At 43.1% G+C, this 17235-nt stretch overlaps 1 protein-coding gene across 9 annotated transcripts in view; it reads left to right on the forward strand.

The window, feature by feature from the left end:
* Nucleotides 1–13057, forward strand: part of LOC117752701 (protein shisa-6) — a 69539-nt gene extending 56482 nt beyond the window's left edge. For 2 of the 9 annotated variants that reach the window (XM_034570268.1, XM_034570266.1), the window contains 5 exons: nucleotides 2936–2998; nucleotides 4473–4493; nucleotides 8214–8366; nucleotides 10640–10743; nucleotides 10972–13057. In XM_034570268.1, the coding sequence (XP_034426159.1) occupies nucleotides 2936–2998; nucleotides 4473–4493; nucleotides 8214–8366; nucleotides 10640–10743; nucleotides 10972–11835 (1205 nt within the window). In that variant the 3' untranslated portion in view covers nucleotides 11836–13057. The remainder of the gene's footprint in view (nucleotides 1–2935; nucleotides 2999–4472; nucleotides 4494–8213; nucleotides 8367–10639; nucleotides 10744–10971) is intronic. The other 7 variants (XM_034570271.1, XM_034570269.1, XM_034570270.1 and 4 more) reach the window with 4 other exon arrangements.
* The last annotated feature ends 4178 nt before the right edge of the window (nucleotides 13058–17235 follow it).

Consider the following 17235-nt stretch of genomic DNA (forward strand, 5'->3'; position numbering starts at 1 on the left):
CTGTGATGTTCAACATTAAGTATTCATGGACTGTAGCAGAAATTATAGTTAAACCTGCAGGTTGTTACTGAAAGTATTTTAAAACCACTTTTCAGTCGGAAAGCTGCCCTTTTTGTTTTACAGGAGCAACAGGTTTTAATTTTATTATGAAAATGAGTGACTGAGGGTTTGCCATTTTCATGGACTATTAATCTGTGGTAGCAGAGCTATTTGGGAAAGACAGACATGGCAGAGTTGTTAAATAAGAAGTGACCTTCCCAATGAATAACAATTTACAGAATTACCTTGAAGACAATTTAGTTTTCTCTGAAAAGGGAAATACAAATAAGTTTACAGCACACAGGAGTTTCATTTGCTGAAAGCATTATTATGTGTTTTATTCCTTTGACACCTCTTTTGTGTAACGTAGTGTTAAGAACAGTGCGTAATGCTTTTTTCTTCCTGACGATGGGTTCACCAGCAAGGACCAACAATAGTTATTTAAAGGGTTGAATGGAAATTGATATATTGGATGTTGAGGAGAAATTAATGGAAACTGAGAAAAGGGGTTGAGCTGAAGATGTGTCTCCAGACAGTACCTACAACGAGACATTCAAGAGATATGCATCGAGCTCAATGGATGATGATGTGGGTTGGGGTTAAGAAACAATAATGAATGGATGGGGGTAGGGATGAGAGAAGGAGGATGAAGAGATGAATGGGTAGAGATGAGGGGAAGGATGGGGGGAAGCAGATTAAGGGATGAGTTTAGGTATGAGGGGAAGAGGAGGAATTGATGAAGGGCAGGGATGAGGAAAGGAGAATGAAGGAATGAGAGTATAAGGGAAGGAGGATGAAGGGATGAGAGTAGAGATGAGGGTTGGACTTTTTTCCTTTGTTTCTTTCTTTTCCTTTATCATCTTCTTCTGTTTCTCGGGAAGGGAAAGGGTGGGAGGAAGATTCTGAGACTAACAGAGCGTGGTGGATTGACCGGGTACAGTCGACAGGTGATTAGAGGCGTGGCCCTGCTCCTGAACCTGAGTGAACTAGTTAACTTCATTTAAACTACTCATGTTTCACCACAGAGAGGAACTCAACCGACATGAATTCATATCCCTCTACTGGTAATAAAATATATTCTGGAAATTCAGTCTCAGGTGTCGGGTGCTTTTCCCTCCTCGAATCAACTCCTCCGTGAGTCGCTGTTAAGCACTGATATGAAAAGAGAGGAACCCGGTGAAGGAACACACGCGCGACACGTCCCATTTATCTCCATAGCTCGAGCAAATATTGAAAACCATGATGTGGGCGCATCGGGCCTCCCTCTCCTCCTTCACGTCTGTGACAGATGTAAATGGATGTTTCAGCAGTTGGCTCTAATGCATTTTTAAACAGGCACAGCAGCAGACAGCGAATGAACGTGTTGCGACAGCCACGCTCTACAACGGGGTCTCCATCTATCGCTGCCTCCTCCTCATACACAAACATACAAGCCTCACGCTCGCACACACACACACACACACACCCGCTCCTACACACTGCTGTGAATGGCTGCCATTCATCAACATTCTCAGTACAATGGGCTCAGTAAAGGTCCCATCTTTCAACTAAACAACCTGCTAAGCGCGGTGCCCAGTCGAGCACCGTGCCACCGCATCACTGTCAGACACACTCCTGCACTCCAGGGTGGACAGATGATTGGGTGCAACTGTTGTTTATTCTCGGAGTTGAAAATGAAAATGGCTCTGCTCTCCCAGATGGCAACACAGGACTGTTACTGCTGATTAGAGCATCCTCATGCAAAAGAGAGGAGGGCAAGGACCGAAGACAGATGACTAGTGTGTGTGTTTGTGTGCGTGTGTGTGTTATAGGAACTTTGCTGTGGCGTAATAACTCATAAGACTGCACTTTAAAACTTGTAAATGGGCAAAACAAGAGCAGATAAAAAGCACTTTGCTGCTTTGCCAACATATACATCATGCATGGGGGGTGGGGGGGTGAGGCGTGACCCAAGGGAGCACTAATAAAATGTTGTGGCAGATCCGGATAAGCGGGCAGATTCATGAATTTTTGTTTCCCTTTCACATTGTGAGATAAGGTGTTTAATTAGAATCAAATTGAAATTTGGATCTGGTGAATTTAAATGTGGTTCTGGTTGGGTATGATGTTTCTTGTATCCCCTGTCTTTGCAGCATAATTCTGTATACTGCCTATTTGACGTAAAACAGAGGGAGGTGTTTCTCAGTTTGCTTGTGTTTGAATCATTTGCAGCATTTTTTCACTAAACACCACATATATATATATATATATATATATATATATACCGTGAGAATGGTAAAGATGTTTTCATCATTTACTCTTTTACTCTAATCCCTGTGCTTATGGTTTTCTAGTTTTGGCCAAACTACATGTAATATGTAACGCATAATTTCATGTTCCACAGATAAAGATCGTCTCCGTGCTCCAGGACAGGATGTGAAAAATATTGTTCGTTATCCCTGTTTCTTTTAACTTGTTTTTTATCCATAATGCTTTGACTGTAGCCCACTGGAATCTTTTTTGACATAAACATGTTTTGCAGGGTATCACAGAAATGACAGCGGACTCCGTTTACTGTCGATTCACTTCACCATCTCTCTCATCTATATTTATGTCCATTCCCTTAATTTGAGGAAATTAAAGGGATATTTCACCCACCAAATAAGTTTACCAGCAATTGAAGAATGGTGATGTGGCACCCAGCAAATGTGTTTACGCGACATAAGTCGATTTAAACTTTTCCACAGTCAATTATATGAAAAGCATTTATCAAAAATGCCACCAAAAGACATCAACAGCGTTTTGGTGAATTATCCCCTTAATTGTCGCCCTCACACTGTAACAGTCTGTATTCGAGTTGGTTCAGAGCATTCCTCATAGACACTGAACATATGTGTGATTGCTTTTGTCATTGCAGGTACCCATCAGCACAACTATAACCATGTGGCTCTAGGTAGCCCTACACGTACACCTAAGAATGGTAAGACAAAGCAGTGGGAGAGGGGAACATTCAAATATATCCACAGCTCAGTTCAGGCATCAACACGACATCAACACATTGATAGTTGAAAACGCATACAACCCTGCAATAGATACGTCCGGTGTCCAAGTTTTAGAGACGCTAAAACCTAGAAACGCTGCTGGACGCTAACGTCAACACTCAGAATCGCTTGCTGGAATAAGTTGCATTAGCCTCGACTACCAGTGTAGAACTCAACATGGATAATAGATTACAAGCGGTGCTGACCCTGTTGTCTGTGCTTACAGCTGTTGTGCTGTTAAATTCTGCATTTTTCAATGACGCCACTGTTAGCACGCGTAGGAGACGAGCTATTATTCAAGGCGATCTGTGACAATTCCCAGTACGTGCATGGCCAGTGTAGGAGAGTGGTCACTTAATATGGACGGGGATTAAAACTGATCGGGAGCCGAAACACTCGCAGTGCTTGACATTTAAGTGTGAAACCCCCTCGACATGCTCCTCTTTTCAATTCGCCTCACTGCCAATCCATTCTCAAAAATGTGGCTTTTTTTTTTTTGCTAAAGATCTAATTATAGGATCTAATATCCCACTGTCATTTTTCTTATGAAGAGAATGCAATAGACTGAGGGTCAATCTAATGTTGCGTTCAGGTCACGGCTGACAGAGCATTTGAAACCTGCGACGTTCTGCTGTTATCCCAAGAAGTCGTAGTTGTTTTTTTTTATCTCTGACGTCATTCCGCTCTTTGGTAAGAATAGTTCTGGTGAGGGGGCAGAGGCCGACCTGGGGTCACACACTGGCAGATGCGAGGAGTAGTTGGAGTTGATTTGTTTTTCGAGGTGGATGCTGGAGAAAGGAGAGGCAGAGATGAAAGGAGAGAAAGGAGGGCACAGGCTGAATATTCACTGTGTTCAGTATTTCTTGAATCACTCTGATCTCACCATTTGATTTATATTCTGTTTGTTTGAACCACAAATGAAAAAAAAAAAAAAAATGTGTGAGCTCTCAGGCATTCAAGGGCAATGCTTGAAATCTTTAGCCAGAATGGTTCCTTCTCCAGGACATTTATTTGACCATGTGGTTCCTTTTGCGCACACACACACACACACAAACACACACACACAAACACAAAAGCCTAAGATCTACGGAAAACATGAAAAATCCATATCAACAACACATCGAACACAGACACTTTGATCATTGCCCCCCTGAAAGGCTTCACATTTCTGTAAGCAGACTATTTTCTACATAAACAACCAGAAAGAATACAGCTTGTAGAAAATGCACAATCACACAAACAAGTGTACACCATATGCAACTGGAAGTAAAAGCTGATTTGATTTGAATTATCTGTTGAGTGGGATTTCCTGTACAAATGATTGCTAACTATGGAGTGGGTCTGTGTAGGTCTTGTTTTTCTCACCATCGACATGTTTCTTAAATATTGTGTTTTTCACTTTGGGTTTGGTAGCTCACCGATCATTGAGACGTGGTAAGTCATACATACATATGTTTGATTTTGTGTATTACCTCATCCATGAGCACATGTTTGTGTTCACATGCACCACAAACTAACTCCTGCGTTGATGTGTTCCTTCCTCCAAGTTGGTGTGTTTTTCAGACCTGATTTAAATAGCTTTTGCTCAGAATTCTTGCTGAATGTTTGATTTGTGTGAACATTTTACACACCAAAAAAAGTGGTCCCACAATCTTAGAAAGTCAATTCATGTGTTTATTAATGTATAGGGCACATGCTGACAGTTGAAATAAAAAGTACTATTCACAATTTTTTCTTATTGCCAACAACAAAAAGACTAAAATCCCTCTCTCAATTCTTTACCATCTCTCTATTGTGTTTGAGGCATTGAGGCTCAAACCACTGATTTCCATCATAGACACAAACCTTCAGAAATGGAGTTACAAGTTAGAAGAAAGCTCAACCTCCTTAAACAGCTGGGGACTGCAGGTCAACGACTGTTACTCAAACAGACCTAAATATCCCCCCCACATCTTCCCTTGGTTCTGTTGTGTTTACTGATGGCTGTTTCCAATGGATGCAGAGAAGTCAACCCATCAAGAGATTTGTTGTTAAAGTCGCTTTCACACCTTGTTTCAGACTTTTCAGCTTAGTCTGAACTAAAGTAACAGATGTGAAAGGTGCCTTGGACCATGGTCCAGACCTACGGACCATAATTTTACCAAAAAGAGGTGGTCTCAGTCCAAATGAATCATGGTCTGCTTTGTTTGCACTGTATACATTTTCTTTTTTATTAAGTTCAGACTTTCGGACAAAAGTCTTTAGTCTGCTCCCTAAATTATAATGTGAAACATAAACTAACAAGATCAAAAGTAATTAATAATGTAATAAAGACCATGGTCCAGAAGTTATAAATGGAGACATTCCCCTCCTTTACATTTAGCTATAGCTGCTAACACCATGAAAATGTCAACAAGCACAGATGAAATCTACGGCAGTCTACATGTTGTGAGAGACTCAAGAGACTGAAAATCCTAAATTGTTTTGGTCCCAACAGCTAATGCAACTTCCATGTTGACTGAAAATGGGCTCAGCCTACGTCATCCGTCCCTTGCCCCTGATTGGTCAGGGAAAGGTAAAAAACTAAAGAAACCCAACATTCAGGGACACAGAACCTTGTGCCCAGCCCCAGGCTTTAGCTACAGTCGAGACACTCATCAGTACGAAACATTCAGCTTTGGTTTCGGCCCTTCTCATGTGATTTGTTGACAATTGAGAAAATATAGAATATCAGCAGTTTTACCTGTTAAAAACTCTTTAACACCAAGATATGCAAAGACTATTTGAGCCAGGTCTGTGTGGTTGTACTGTCCGTTGTGATGAAGCGGTAAAATGTGTTTGCTATTGAGATAGCTAACAGCATGTCACAGTCTGGGTCGATTCTCCCCTTATTGATGCAGTGTGGCAGACAGTCCACTCACAGATCGTTCACGTCCTCTGAACGCCCTCCCTGCGGCTCCCAGGACCCCCTGCCGCCACCTCTCCGTCCTTTTCTCTCCTGGCTCCTTTCTCTTCTCACCCCTCTTTATCCTCTCCTTCCTGTATTTCACTATTCTTTCCGTCCTTTTAGATTCTCTTATCTGTTTCTCTTCCCCTCGTTCCCTTCCCGCTCCCCATCCTACAGCAGTTACTAAAGCCCTATTTTTATCAGTCCGTTTGGTCTGGAGCCGCACCCATGCCCGCTGCTCTGCACTGCGTGACAGACTCAGCTCACAGGGAGAAAGCAAGATAGAGCAGGAGCAACAAAGAAAATGAAAGAGAGGGGAATAGTGAATGGACGAGAAAGAATTAAGGAGCGAGGGGAAGTGGGTGGCAGCATGGTTGGACAGATAAGATTGACAGAGCGAGGACGACGGCGGTGAATGGTACCGACTGCGGATGTTTGTGTACGTGCGTGTGAGAAGGAGAGATAAAGAGAAAGAGTAGAGTGAGAACACAAGAGGGCTTTGGTCCAGTCACCACCTCGTGTGTCTTCCTGGCGTCATATCATGTCGCATCAACGACAGCCAGTCCACACTTTGCTCGCCGCCACGTCCCAGATCACATCACAGCACTGCCAGGGTCACTCTCCAGCACACATCTGTTGTTTGGTGTGTTGTCTCGCCCGTTTTGTGTCTCGTCCTTTCTCTCCTGTGGACCTCTGTTTCCTCTCGTCAAACCACCACGTTACCTGTCATGTCCGTCCCACACCAAACACGCACCGGGTGCCTGATGTGACCGCCAGCACTCCCCCGTCACCGCCACCAAGCACGTTGGAGTGTGAGATATAAAACCATTTCTCAAAGGCAGACACGCTCAACTCATAAGTTGAGCTGCAGCTCTGGCAAAGAAACAAATGTGTGAGAAGGCAAATAATAGCGAGTGTTTGTGATTCTAATCTGAGACGCTGTATAAAGCCAACAACCAGGGCTGTAGCAAAACACTATTGACTGGTAAATATGCTTAAATCATTTCTTATAATTAATATTCAGCTTTGCATTTCTTTTCTGTAAATTGAATCTTCCTGCAAAATGAATAGAATTCTATTTCCCAGCAGGGGCGGTCCAGGGGTGTATTATTAAGTACATACATTGGAATTTGTTTTCCTCATAATATTAGAAACATCTCTGATATTGTTTCCCTTTAAAAGGTTGTAGAAACTTGGCAGTTGTCCAGTTACTGTGCTCTTTGCAAGCCAGTGTTGTTTGTTACACAGTGAAGACCCCCCCCCCCCCCCCCCCCCCCCTCTCTATCATCGCTCTACAAGTGCAATGGAACTGTATGTTTTTATGTTTCATTAAGACCAAGAGAGGGGTGAGTGAAATGATCGAACTGATCGTGTCTCATGAATTTAAGGAATGAGTTATACATTCATGTCCATTTTATTAAAAAATTATACAGTTCAAGTAACTCATGAAAAATTGCATGTGTAGAAGTGAGTGTGGGGTATTGCTATTGAACCAGATATGACTCATTAAAAAATACCAAGCCCAGTAATCCCATAAAAATCTATTTTATGTGTATTTGTACATATGTAGATTTTGTACTGAGGTCAATGCAGACCTCAAATTCCCAGAGACATTAGAGAGTGCATGTTCTCTGTGTCCTCAGTGGCTACAGCCCCGGCAACAACAGTAAATTATTTAGATTTCTCACTGCTCAGCAGAATTTACTCACACAATAAACTTTGTTTTTTCATGAATCCATCTCTGGACTCTCACTTTAGTCCAGTGACATTCTTCTGGAGATTGTTTTAGAGCACCTCTGCCTCCAGGAAATATTTGTATAACTAAGACCCCGGTCAGATCTGGTATTACCATCTGTCCTGAGTGATCTGATCACAAGAGGTCAGCTCTAAGTGCATGTCTGAGCGCATCAGACACATCTCTGTACTCACACTGAGTTAAAACAACATAATTTGGTCTTTCTGATCACAAATGACGTCCGTGATCGGATCACAAGAGGTCACAGGAGGAGGATCTCTCAGGGCAGATGTTGATAGCAGGTGTGAACAGGGCCTAACACTCCAGCCTGCCGGGCCTTTTCTACCTCAGCAGGTGGTCTTCAATGAGGGTCTCGTCCTTACAGGGGAGGGTTTGGGGGGATGAGGGGTGGTGGTGGCATAGGAGAAGCCAGCCTGCCCATTTTTTTCCTTTTTCCCCTTTTCTGTGTCTATATGTATGTATGTGTCTCCAGAAAACAATCGGATGAGCGGCATCCTGACCTCACAGACGGAGCCCTACGACCTGTCTTTCTCACGCTCCTTCCAGAGCCTCTCACACCTGCCGCCCTCCTACGAGGCGGCCGTCAAAGCCGACCTCAGCCGGTTCTCGTCCCTGAAGAAACTCAGTAGGTCCAAGTTCACTGCACTAACGCAAGAGTAGGCCCCCGTGCCCGGATGCCCTGCATGGTAACAAGTACTGCATTGAGTGTGCTTTCCCGACCCCTGACTGGGGCTCAGTGCCCCCCCCCCACCCCGAGTGTTACAGCTGTGAATCGGATTTGCCTGCAGCCTTTAAGGACATCAACAACAGTTGCAAAAAGTATGCCTCCAACTTTCCCTGGAGATGTGTGGCGCTCCCCATTGAGTAAACATCTCAGTGGATGGAGGGGACCTTGAATCAGAAAACAACCATTTACTCTGATCCTTCATGATGTCACCTCAAGAAACTATGAGTCATTGATATTCCATGCTTCCCTTGACTCCACTTTAAGGCTGCAGCCCCTATTTGTCTTGGAGCGTATAAGTACATTAAGCGGCTTCTTGTGCCTGGCCCGGCTCGGTATTGATTTAGCGGTGCTACGCTGGATTTCTGCTGCGTAATGAGGTCTCATCTCATGATATTCTCTAAGTGGAACGCAAACATTCCTTAAGGCTTGTGTAATTTCATCATGACTGCCCCACTTCACTGCTGGCTCGCAGTCAAAGTGAGGGATGACGATCTACAACTCATCCCGTCAGGGCTCACTCCACACTGGCTCCCAATCGTAGCTGCCAGGCACCATTTCAAACTAAATGGCAAAACAGGGTGGCAGGAGGCAGTGCTCTTTTACTGGTCCTCAGTTGTTCTGTATGGGAAGAAACAAAAAGCCCCCCCCCAAAAAATCATCCACTTATTTGAAGCATGCTTGTGAAAATTAGCATAATAATCTTTAATAGGCAGTTAAACAAAACGCGAATGAATTCGGTTGTCACAGATAGCAGCGTACAGAAGAGACACAGTGTTCAAATGAAAAAATATCCTCAGGCGGTGTCCTTCAGTCCTCCAACTTTCTTTCTGCTTCCAAAGCATATTATTTGTTGCAGCAAATAGCCAAAAGGCTCTGCAGTTTCCTTTTTGTTGCTCAACTAGTGTCTGCACACTGATAGATCATGTTGGATTGTGCTGGGAGGAAGATGGAGCAGCATTTTCATTGTCGGGATAATAAAAAGAGAAGAATGCTGCTGCTTATTAATGCAAATTGGTATCAAACTGAAGAAAAGCGTTTAGCCCGTCGCAGTGCAGGACAGTATACATCACGAGTTGTTCATTCACTCTATGGTAATATGGTTGATGAGTTTGCAATGGCCTGCCCAGATCTTGAAGACTATTATGCGTGAGAAAGGAACATCTTGTTTTTATTATCTCTTATAATTAATCGATTTGCAGAAAGCAGCCGCAGCTCCGCGCTGAAGAGGATTTTGGCTGAGTGCAATCTGGACAGGTGGCGAGAACACTGCTGTAGCCATCATTGAAAAAGACTCAGAGTCACCTCCGAATTCTTAATAAGGTGGATGGGTCTAATCTTCATGATTTATGTCCACCTTATAAAAGACACTGGTGTTTACCTCTGACTTAGTAGGATGGTTAGACATCCATGACGTTGTTGAGGAAGAAGCATCTTGTTAACTTGTAACTAAATGTTTTCCATTTTTGGATGTTTTATGCTGCATTGTGTTTCTTTGACGAGATGTCAGAGAGTGTTTGTAAATGTGCGTCACTGTGTGTGATTATGTACACAAACACAAATCTTTATGCATGGGTCTGTGTCGCGTGGCATGAAGTTGATGCTACATTCACTCCTACACTCTAATATCTCTGGAAATGTACTCGTGTCTTTTTGATGTGCTGTGAATGCATGTTAAAGTTACACATAAATAAAGATAAATCATCCGTTCAAGGACATTTAATGCTCTGGCCATTCTCAATGTGACGTAATTGTGCAATAATACAATTCGCTCTCTGGCATGTATGTACTGTATGACATGCTTGCGTGCTTCCCTCCGTATCTGTGCAGTGTTTTTAATAGACTCTCCCATGACCTTTGAAGAAGTTTGCCCCCACAGCCAGTGCTGCCTGTTCAATCCTAGATGAAGCCTGGATGTGTTGATGCTATGTGCCTAGCATGTAATATGGTCTGACTGTGATCCTCTGTCACTCTCTGTTTTCTATACCCCTCCATGAGCTTGAAAAGGTGAAACAAAGATGGGTCTGCCAACACTGTTCTCTGCATTGTCTGCAATCGTTCTCACTACTTAATCCAATTTCTCCCCTTGCATTCCAACACCTACCTGTGTTTTCTCTCGCTGTCGCTCCTCCTCACCTCTCGTCTTTGTTCTTTTATCCTCATCTCCTCTGCAGCAGATAAAGATGTCGAAGACTACTACTCTCGAAAGCGACACCTGCCCGACCTTGCAGCAAGAAGCACTCTTCCGTTGCATGTTCTCAAAATAGGTCAAGACCAGGTGGGTACACAAGTGCTCAGTTAAGTGTGCAGACGTCTGAACAAAGTTGTGTTCTTCTCCTTTTATGCGTCTTTAAGGCAAACCATTAGTGCTATCTCTGAGCCTCCAGATTTGAATGAGTTAGAAGCTGAAAGCTAGTCTTTCGCTTTTTTCTGCAGCGGTGGGTGGCCGAGCCTTTTACCCCTCAGCTTGTTAATAAACTCACCTCATTCATCTTTTGCCCAACAGCACCGGGAACCGCAGCAGCAGCTCCAGAGCCAGCCCCCGCAGTCCTCCATCTCCCAGGCCCCCTCCCAGTCGCAGTCTTCACAGCAGCAGTCTCAGCAAAGGCAGCGGCCCCGTCGCGTCCAGAGGGCCATGTCTCAGGACCGTGTCCTGTCTCCACAGAGGGCCCCAGAACCGGAATACAGCATGTCCTCTAATGGTATGTCCCCATACGGAGGCAGGATCCTCTCTGACGAACAGCTCCTGTCCGCTGAGCGCCTTCGATCCCAGGAGCGCCTGCTCCCACAGGACCGCCACACCTCCCAAGATCGCTTGTACACCAAGGACCGCATGTACTCTAAGGACCGACTCCTGTCGCAGGATCACCTCTACTCAAAAGACCGCCACTACTCTCAAGACCGCCTCTATTCACAAGATCGCCTGTACTCACAAGATCGCCTCCTTTCCCAGGATCCTCTGCTCTCGCCGGACAAGCTGATGATGTCTCTGAAGCGTGGCATGGTCGGCAGCATCTCCGGTGGGTTTCGCGGCAGCGACATGTCAATGTCGCGCGCCATTTCGCACACAGACGTGTTCATACCCACCACTCCTCTAATGGATCGTTACAAGATGACCAAAATGCACTCCCATCCCAGTGCCTCTAACAATGGTGGTGGCGGCAGTAGCGGGGCACAGGGAGCAGGAAGTAGCGGGGCACAGGGGCACTCCAACACTTTAGCTATGAACCACACATCAACTAAGAGGCAGGCGTTTGCCTCCAGACGGACTCACACTGTGGAACAGCTCCACTACATCCCACAGCATCACCAGCAGCAACAACAGCCACAGCACTATCGCACAGGCAGCAAGACTGAGGTGACTGTGTAACAGCAGCCAGGGACAAGCTGAACTGGACAGGAGGAAGCACTGTTATGTGCCAGGGGGTGGGGCTGATTGGGGTACATGGATATACTGGCGTTCTTTTAGAGTAGGGTTAGGGCGATTTCACTTTCTTTGACTGAGGTTCCTGCAAAGTCAGAGATTCCAGGACCAAGAACATCAACTAGCTTACTGTGAGAGACCGGAAAAAATATCTTCACTGTACACTGCAGACACATGCCCAGCGAGATCTGAAGCCAGACAGGGCTGTGAATAGTCAGGAGTGGTATTATCCAGCTAACTTGCCTACTATTAATTCCACTGTCTTGAATAATCTATTCATCCACAGGTCACAACCTCATTCTTTCTATGTTTTAGTGAGAAAACACTCATCATGTCTGTTTCAGCCCACACCACCCCCCTTAGTCCAACAAATCTATTTTGTGACCTTTTCTGGCAAATCTTAAAGGGCTTTGCATGGTTAAAGACAAAGACCGAATCCTCCGTGATTTCTGTTGTGCAACACAACGCCACCACAGGTGATGAGCAAGGATGAGCCTGTAATAACTTTATAAATATATAAATAAATGAATTTAAAAAAAAACGACCATTTGTACGCCCTGTCCTACTCATAGCTCTAGAGAATCTCAATGAGAGAAATTGAAATGGATGTTATCAGCACTTCTATTCGGTGCCTCTGACATTTCTAGAGATGAAGCGGTTTTGTGGGTTACAAAGCACAATCAATAAAAAAAGGTTCTGTTTTGTTTTTCATTTTGTTTTCGAGTTTGAATAGTGACAGCTAGCTTGTTTTGTTTTTAAAGCAATGGCGGGGTTTTCTTTTGCTTCCAGTAGAAGATTGTAAATAAGCTATTTTAGAAGCAGTATAATGGACAAGTCTGTGCTGGATGGACCTTGTATTAGACTGTCTGTTTTCAATAGATTCTTTAAAAAACAACTATAAATCATCACTGTTTCGTGCGATCAGAATAGAAATCCACTTAACCAAGTATTTGACAGGATAAATTAATACTATACTGTGTGTGTCTTTGCAAAACTCTTTGTAGAACGAACAAGTGAACGAATGTGTTGTTGAAAACAGATATACCACTGTTCATATTTGGATGTAGACTGTGTTCCATTGACATCAGAGGAGTTGAAAATCGTGGAAATGGATTATAACTCTTGTCAAAGTAGGGTCAAATAAACCATCCATATTTTTCTAAACATTCAGAATCGTGGCTTGAGAGATGACTGTGTTGTGTGTTTCTTGCTGCTTTTTAAGAAATAGAAACGTGGAGACATCCCAAACATCCCAGACCGGTTGACTCTACATAAACATTGCTCCTGCAAGGCCCGAGACGGTTTGAAATGCACAACAAGGCACAACCCATGAAATGGCAAAATTCTTATAGATTTGACAAGAAATGTGATTTTCAAACAACCATGTGTTCGGCCACAGTGCAGTCATGCTATATTTGGTTTACAGGTCAAACGAGCAGTATCTCTGAAAACTGGTATTTCTATACACAACCAGAAAGCTTAGAGAACAAAAAGTAGTGTGCAACTCCACCCATTAGTGTTGGCTGAAATGTCTCTCCCTGGAATAAAAAAAAAAAACAACCTAACCCACACATACAACGTACCAAGTAGCTAGAGCTGAGTAATTCTAGCTAGCTATAAGCAACCACCTCAGAAGCAGCACACACACTTTTTAAACACAATTTTGGTACGAAGTAGAGAGCTTCTCACCTCCGGGGTTTCCTGGTAGACAATGTGATGATTAGGAGGTTTCATTTCAGCGTGGATTTGAAAGACTTACAGATTCCCACTCTCAAGTGGCTGCTGGTGGTGGGGGGGGCAGCGCACCTTTGATTAGCGTTAACCTTTTCCTAAATGTCAAATGTCATGATGTAGAGTCATTGTTAACGGGTGACTACAAAAGCTGTAAGACAGTTTGAAACATTAGATGGCGTTTATGAGTCACCCATGAGTATTTTTATAAATTTGATAACAAATGTAAATTTTCTTTTTTTAAACCAGCATTAATGTGTCTCATCAAACTACAGTTACATAATCTTGTTTACAGCTCAAAAACTGATTTAAGCGTGCAGTGTCTCTTTTATGTAAAGGAACATTGTGATCATGGTTATAAGAAACTGCTGGGAAGAGAAGAGAAGTTTTCTAGTAACCACTGATTTGTTGGTTTACAGGTCAAAAGGCATCACGGCCTGATTTAAAACCAGGCTACATTTGCTGCTGCTGTGGTTGATTTGATGCATGAAAAGACGGAGATGTTCCAAAAGTATTTCAAGGACCATATTGCAACAGGCTCCACAGCTTCACAGTTGTTCAAACAGGCCACTGCATTTGGGCTTACGTCTGCTGACTGGCCTGAGCTTCAGCCACGCTGCTTCAGCAGTCAGTTAGCAACGTCCAGTCATATTTCATTTTGTTAATCTGCTGATACGCTCATGCAAATGCCCTTTAACTAAGATCCATCCAACTTGGTGGAACGCTGAGGTGTAGGTCGGGGGAAGGAGCCATTACATTTTGCCGTGGATGCGAATCAGGTGGCGGATCCAGGAATAGAGAACATTTTTGTTGATTTCTTCGAGAATACTTTATGGATCCGTCTTGTTCAGGAGACTAATATTTATATTCACATTAAGTAAGTGCAATTTGTTGCAGTTTAAAAAAATCTAGTGAAATTAAATGTGGTTTCATAAGGGAACTGTTGGGACTTGGCAGAGGTATGCGATCTACACAGTGACATTCTAGTGTTCATGTACGTGTCTGTCAAGTGAAATTAGTTCTCCCTGTTTGATAGCTTCCTCGATGTGAGAGGAAGGTTTACACTATCAAGCTGCATTATGGGAAGCGTAGTATGTACAGAGCTTCATCCATAGGGACTAAAGGGATATCTTGGGCTCTGCTGCTTTGACACCTTATCTGACAGCCAGACCCAAATCTTCAGCTGACAGTTTCATCACCATGTATGGAGCCGGCATTAGCCAGGGCTGTACTTCAATTTGGCATCTGAATTAATATGGTTGACTTTAATGCTGGTCAGTGCAATTTCCGACCTGCTTTAAATTCATGGAAGTCCGCGGGTGTGAACGACAATTCACACAGCAAACAACAGTGCCTGCAATTGCACTCCTCCACAAACACACGAGAGAGAAAAAAAAAGAAAGAAGAAAGGACAAGAAAAAAGCAGAATAAGTTTAGGTTTCCAATTTACACTGATCCTCCAGCCCATCAGCATTTAAATGAAAATATGAGACTGCAATCAAAAAGAATCTATGGATGGGAGAGCAGCTGAAGCGCGAGAGGTGAGATGGTTATGGAAGGCTGGGACGAGCACTGCAACTCAAGTGAAGAAGAGGAAACTGACCAAGAACACGGTTTTTACATTAAATAATCAGCAGCTTTCAAACTGTCTTTCCACATCCATCCACATAATGTTTCTTCAGCCATATTTTATGACCCATTGCTTCCACTTATAATACAAAAACGATTCACGGGCAGAAGGTTATTTAATTGTTTAAAAATATTACTTTGCTCTCTCTTTTCTTCCTCCATCTGTCCCTTGCTTCTGCAGTCGGAGTTTTGAGACTCCGAGGTGATTTGCAGTGACATTCATTGGATGTAGTTTAAACAAACAGAGAGAGACGGCAGCTATTTACATTCAGGATTTCGTCTTTTTCCGTTGTAAGTGGTCAGTAGAGCCCGTACCTCCGCCAAGGCCTCATGAAACCACATTTACATCCACTAGATCCTGATTTTTATTTGGATCTGCACCCAATTGCACACACTCATAAATACCACACCCCTAAACAGGCCCTCAAGATTCAGGAATTATTCTCCGATAAACCAACGAAATGTTGAAATCATGTACGATCTTAAAATTATAATAAAGTCAAAAACAAGTTTGTGGATCCGCCCCTTGATCCTGATCTGCAGCAAAATGTAATGACTTCTTTTCAGACCTATATCACATTCTTCCACCGAGTCCCGTGGTAATCCGTCCTGTAGTTTTGGCGTAATCCTGTTAACAGACGGACAGACAAACACATGAAAACATAGCCTCCTTGGCAGAGGTAAAAATCTTTTCAAAAGATTTATGTTTTTTCCATCTTTGAAACTGAAACTGTTGTGGGTACCTGGCAGACGATCATAAGAACACATCCGCCCTGCTGAGCGGATGGTAGACTGCATTTTGTTCAAGTGCATCATTTCTTTGACCACGGTGTGAAAAGCTTGCCACTCTCTTCGCTTTCCACTTTCTCCTCCTGCACTACTTCTACATGCTGCACTTGAGGATGGCTGGCAGTAAAACTGACCATGTACTGGGTATAGTGTCAATAAATATCAGCAACATAAAATGGACAAGAAGTGCAGGACAGGTTTGATACATCCCTCTAATCACTTGCTGCACCACTCACCGCAGCTCCTGAAGATCAAGCTGAGAGCATGAAGGTAACTGAAGGCAACTCAGGCGTGTGTACGGACAGACATGTCCTTCTATCGCTGGTGGAAATGACTCTCTTGATCTTGACGAGGCGATTGGCCACTGTCTGCTTGACTACTAACATACTGTATGACACTGTGTTTCATTACAAAACATAACTGGACACCTCAGTCCCCTTATGAAACCACAATTTCATTCACTAGATCTGGATTTTACTCGGATCTGCACCAACATTCTAGACACTCAATATCAAGATCCATGAATTAATATCTGAGAAATTAAGAAAAATGTTGAAATAAAAATCTCACAATGTTAAAGAACGTAAATTGAATCATTCCACCGAGTTTTGTGATAATCCATTCAGTAGATTCTGTGTGATCCTGCCAACTACGTGACATACTAACTAACTAGACTGAATGAAAATATAAACTCCTCGGCAGAAATAAATATTGTTCTCATTACTTTGTCATATAAGATAAATGAGGCTGGCACAAAAAAAATGAAACAAAAGCAATTACACACATTATTTTCTTAAATGTCTCCTCATAATGCAGCCTAAGTATATCCCACCTGTTAAAGTTAAAATCAAGGGATTGTAATCCTCAAGGTGAACATGCACCAACTATTACAAATTAAATGGCAAATTATATTTAAAATACAGGCGTCATGCCTTTGAATGGATATGAACTTGAAACGTTGCCCTTTAAAGAGATGTCTGTGATGCTGTTTGCACGTAGTAGTGTGTCTGATCGATCGCAGTCCCTGAGATCACCTGATTAAATAAAGGTTATACAGCTTAAGCAGCAATTTGTGGCACAAACCAACAGCAGTCACATTCAGGTGGAGATGGTCAAACACCTAACACGTAAAAATTATATTTAATGGTGTGTTTTACTTTTTTTCCTCAAAAGAAGTAACACTGGATAACTCACAGA

The sequence above is a fragment of the Hippoglossus hippoglossus genome, chromosome 19, assembly GCF_009819705.1.
Source record: "Hippoglossus hippoglossus isolate fHipHip1 chromosome 19, fHipHip1.pri, whole genome shotgun sequence".
Taxonomy (NCBI): Eukaryota; Metazoa; Chordata; class Actinopteri; order Pleuronectiformes; family Pleuronectidae; genus Hippoglossus; species Hippoglossus hippoglossus.